Below are 4615 nucleotides of genomic sequence, written 5' to 3' on the forward strand. Positions count from 1 at the left end.
TAATTATACTTGGAGGAGAGCACAAGTTATGAAGCTCCTCATCATGCAGTTTTCTCAAACCTCCTGTCACTTCATCCCTCTTCGGTCCAAATATTGTCCTTAACACCCTCAGTCTAAGTTTCTCCTTTAATATCAGAAACAGAGTTTCACACCCATACAGAACCACAGCAAAATTTCATATAGTATATGTAGATTAAAACATAACATCGATCTTAACTTGCACGACATTAATGCTTGTTACAGGACAGTACCTTACACTCTACATGAAGACTGGCAGTAGTGCGTCCTTTTCAACACGATAACAGAGCACAGAACGGGATGATGAGTTCTACTGTTGTTGACTCAGCAACGGCAGGAACCGGGAGTGTAATCAAAGGCGCAGAGTACAGCGACGGGGAAGACTCCTCCAGTTCCAGCGAGGAAGTAGAACACCACGATGAAGAGGACATGGCCCCAAACAGCGTCATCGAAACTCCAAGCTACAAACGTCCATTTCAGGACAGCCAATCAGAAGCTGACCAGTCTCAAGTCAAGAAGAGACGGAAGCAGTCAAAACCTGTTCGACTGCTTTCACTCACGGAGCCATCCAGCGACGATGAACCGGAATCCAACAACGAAGGTAAGACACACAATGAAAAATCACCAAATCCAGCCCATGGACACACCGATACGGAACTGGAAATGGACCTTAAGGCAGAGCCAGAGTTGGAACTAGACCCAGAATCGGATACACTTAAGATATATGATCACAGTTCTTCTTCGCAATGCCCTCATTGTCCTGAGATTTTAAACTCCAAAGAACATCTTAAATTTCATACCGAGAATGGACATTTTCAAACCCAGTTTCAACACAAAGTAGGAAGCGACAATTCACATGGCAGTAAGTCAGAAATACCGCTTAATCTCTCTCATTTACGAACCACAGACTCAACTTCGCATATAGGTTTCGCTGTAAGATCTCTAATATCCGAGTTTCGAAATAAGACAGATGATTTAATCCACGGGACCAAACCGCAAGTAGTGTTACCACAGACTCATGATTCTGGCAGTTCGGGCTCACTTGTTGATGGGAACATTTCTCTGCCTGGTTACATGCCCCTATCGCCACATTTCTTGTTGCCTCTCATGTCCCAAAGTTCAGGGCTTCACTCCACTTCCTCACTCACACAGAACCAAGGACAAGCTCCTGGCACAACTTCTATACGAATATTCAATCCTGACGCTTATTGTGAATTGTGTAACAAAGAATTTTGCAACAAATATTTTCTAAAGACCCATAAAGCTAATAAGCATGGAATTTACGTCGATGGTCCTAGTACTACACTCGGTGGAACTATGATTCCTGGCCCCCATTACCCAACTCCTTTGATTCAGGTTAATTTAAATCTTTCCCGGACAACGTCTACTGTATCAGGGACACATAATCCAAAAACTCCATCACTTCCTCCCGGAATATCCGAAAATATAATCACGAATAAAATACCTGGAAACGCACAGCTGAAATCATTTTGTGATATCTGTCAAAAGAAATTCTGTAACAAATATTTTGTTAGGCGACACAAAGCGAAGATTCATGGAATTATCGACGAGTCTCTCCCTGCATCAGGGAGTACATCTTTCCTGAACTCATCGGATTGTCTTAGGAAACAAGAGACCGATGAACGAGGAAGCACATCGGCAGGTTCAGATACTGGGTCAAATGTTGTAGACACTGTTTCCAGTGACATACCAGAAAACATTTCGGAAGTGGGAGAAGTGGGCGTCAGCTCGCACGAGAAACATTGCAGCAACCTGGAAATGAAGCTGAGTCCTGCAAACTCTGTTACAGATGAAGCTGTGGAAGCTTCAAAGGTGAAAGAGGAACCCGAGCAAGATTCAGAGGAAGGCCGTTCAGTGGGAGATTATCCGGATATTAGCTCAACAAATTGCACCAAGAATTCGCCAACTCCTTCTCAGCAAAACTCGAAAGAAATCGCATTATCTTCAGATCGGTTACGAAAGTTGGGTGTCATTAATGCCGATGCATTTTGCGAGATATGCTGTAAGGAATATTGTAATAAGTATTTCCTGAGGACGCACAAAATGAAACGTCACGGTATTTACATTTCAGAAGGTGATGGGAAAGAACTTAAAACGGGGGTTAGTGGCTGTACTGCATGGACTTACAATCGGATGAGCCCATTAAATTTAATAGTAGGTGAGCAGGGTACTAACAGTTCAGATTCCGGAGACAAAATAAGGAACGACTTCTCTGATATCGACGATTCGGAATGCGACATCTGCGGACAGCGGTTTCAGAGCTTCTACCAGATGCAGGTACATCGAGCGTACCTGCATGTTACGGGGAGCGAGAGGACGGAGGGACAGGAAGATCCGGGTGGACTTGATTCTAAAGCTCATGAGAATATTAGTACAAATTTTGAGAACGGAAATATGTTTAAAAATAGTGACAAATCGACGGCTGAAGAGGGACCTATCAACAATAACAACGATGGGAAAGACGCCATTAGTGAAGATCTGCAGAAACTTCAAACTATGATATTGCAATTGAATAACCTTAACGTAAGTAAAGTGGCTACTTGTACCATTTGCAACAAAGTGTTAGAGAATCATTACTGCTTGGCAGCCCATATGATGACGGAACATGGTATTTTAATTGAAGGTCAAAATGGCGTTGAAAGACAAAAACCTCCATCTGTGGAGGTGACTGGCATGTCTCCTCTCTCAAGCACGAATACGTATTGCTTCTCATGTAAGAAAGATTTCTTCACCCAATATCAGCTGAAGCAACATGTGGACGATTTTCACAATTATGCTGTAACAACGATAGCATCAACCTCGACCACAGTGATTAGTAACATGATTAAGGAAGAGTTGGAGACCAAGTCACCTCCTGAGAAGCTTCAGAGTCAGCCAGCGACTCTCGTAGGATCAGAGAAACGAATTTCTGTGACGCCGACGAGCAGTTACTGTGAAATTTGTAACAAGGAATTGTGCAATAAGTACTTCATGAAGACGCACATGCAACGTATGCATGGCATTGAGATCGAGAATGGAGCGCAAATTGGTGGCGTTATTTGTGACATCTGCAACAAGGAACTCTGTAGCAAGTATTTTCTACGCGTGCATAAACAGAATACCCATGGAATTGTTGAAGATGGAGCCGTCGCTCACTCAGCTAAGGACAGCGTGTCCAATATACAGCTTCAAGTAGAGGGCGACCAGGCTTTGAAACCGTCCGACCTGAGTGATCTAAGTCACAGGTATTTCAGCCACTTTACTGAGGTTTGTTCAATATGTAACCGCCGCTTCCGAAGCACAAAGTGGCTGAAAGCACATCTCTTGAACGACCATGGTGAGAATGGTGTAGAAAAATGGAAAGAATTGGAAAATCAATATCAACTTATTTCGCAACAAGGGAAACATCAATTACAGTCAGCCAGGAGCTTTGGAACAGTCAACAATTCTTCATCTGGTCCAGGGTGTACTTATAGCCCTACTTTGAAAATTCCGAACAACTGGCACAGTCAAGATCAGGACACTGGCTGTTCACGGCCGCCCGCTCTAACGCCTCAGGAACGCACAGGAGATGCGGGCGGGCATCAGGTGTTTGCAAGTCTCTTCGGTTCCGGAGATTCGACAGTAAAAAGCTATCACTGTTCCTATTGCCCATTTACGACGCCTGTTCTAGCATTTCTGTTTGTCCATGAAAGATCCCACGGAGGTCTGATTTCGCAGCCGTTACCTGACCCAGCAAAACCGTTACAATGTCCTGTTTGTCTGCAGAGTTTCCTCCAGGCCGAAGTGTTCCAACACCACATCCTAACCCATCAGTTCTCAGGCGTTTTAAATCAGTTTCTAGGCCCTGCATCGCCAGCCCAGTATCCACCGCAAAGCGGCAGTTTGCAAGAACGAATGAAGCTTGTTGAGCGACATTCTCCGAACAACGAAGAAAATGGAGATAATTTGAAGAATGCAGAAAAGTTGGAAGGCGAAATAATTGAAGAAGATTCGATGAATGGAAGGTGTAAGTTTCGGTGTTCAAAGTGTTTTCAGCGCTTTAGATCTCGAGAAAATTGCTTGTCGCATATCGAGAATAGGCACAGTACCCATCCCGCAAGTGCACCAGAAACAGTCTCTTCCAGCTCCGTCGAGGCAGTCGCGATCAGTACGACTCCACAAGGTCTGTACAAATGTACTCGTTGCGGGTTCTCCTCCCCATATATGATAATTGTAAAGAAGCATATCAGAAAGGAGCATAAGGCTGAGAGCCCTAATTTTGAAATGCGAAAAATATCAGAAGCAGGGGAGTCGTTATTAGAATTAAAAGAAGCTGTCACGGATGAAGTAAAAAGAAAGTTACAAGAAGCGGCCAGAAAGTCTCAAGTCCCTGCGTCTTACGCCGTCCCACAAAATCAACTTCCTTGTTTAGATCAGTTCATAATGCAACCGTTCCTTCTGGAAGAGCCCGACGGGACTCCGAGTGAACAGTTACAGCTGCACCGAAAGTTCGTTCCTTCCCTCGTGTTCCTCCCAGTGAAGGAGAAATTGTCCGAACCCCTCACAGTTTCCTTCACACTAACGCCAGCTTAGCATCCGAGACACTCGTACATGA

General features: G+C 44.3%; 1 protein-coding gene across 1 annotated transcript; it reads left to right on the forward strand.

Annotated features, from left to right (window-relative positions):
- Nucleotides 1-321: 321 nt before the first annotated feature.
- LOC117282754 lies at nt 322-4021 on the forward strand (the record flags this gene model as incomplete). The annotated part of the gene is given in 1 exon segment (XM_033753656.1): nt 322-4021. A coding segment is annotated over 1 exon segment (3700 nt), but the record flags the coding sequence as incomplete, so codon positions are not given.
- Between the last annotated feature and the right edge of the window lie 594 nt (nt 4022-4615).

Source organism: Cryptotermes secundus, unplaced genomic scaffold, assembly GCF_002891405.2.
Source record: "Cryptotermes secundus unplaced genomic scaffold, Csec_1.0 scaffold958, whole genome shotgun sequence".
NCBI classification, from domain to species: Eukaryota; Metazoa; Arthropoda; class Insecta; order Blattodea; family Kalotermitidae; genus Cryptotermes; species Cryptotermes secundus.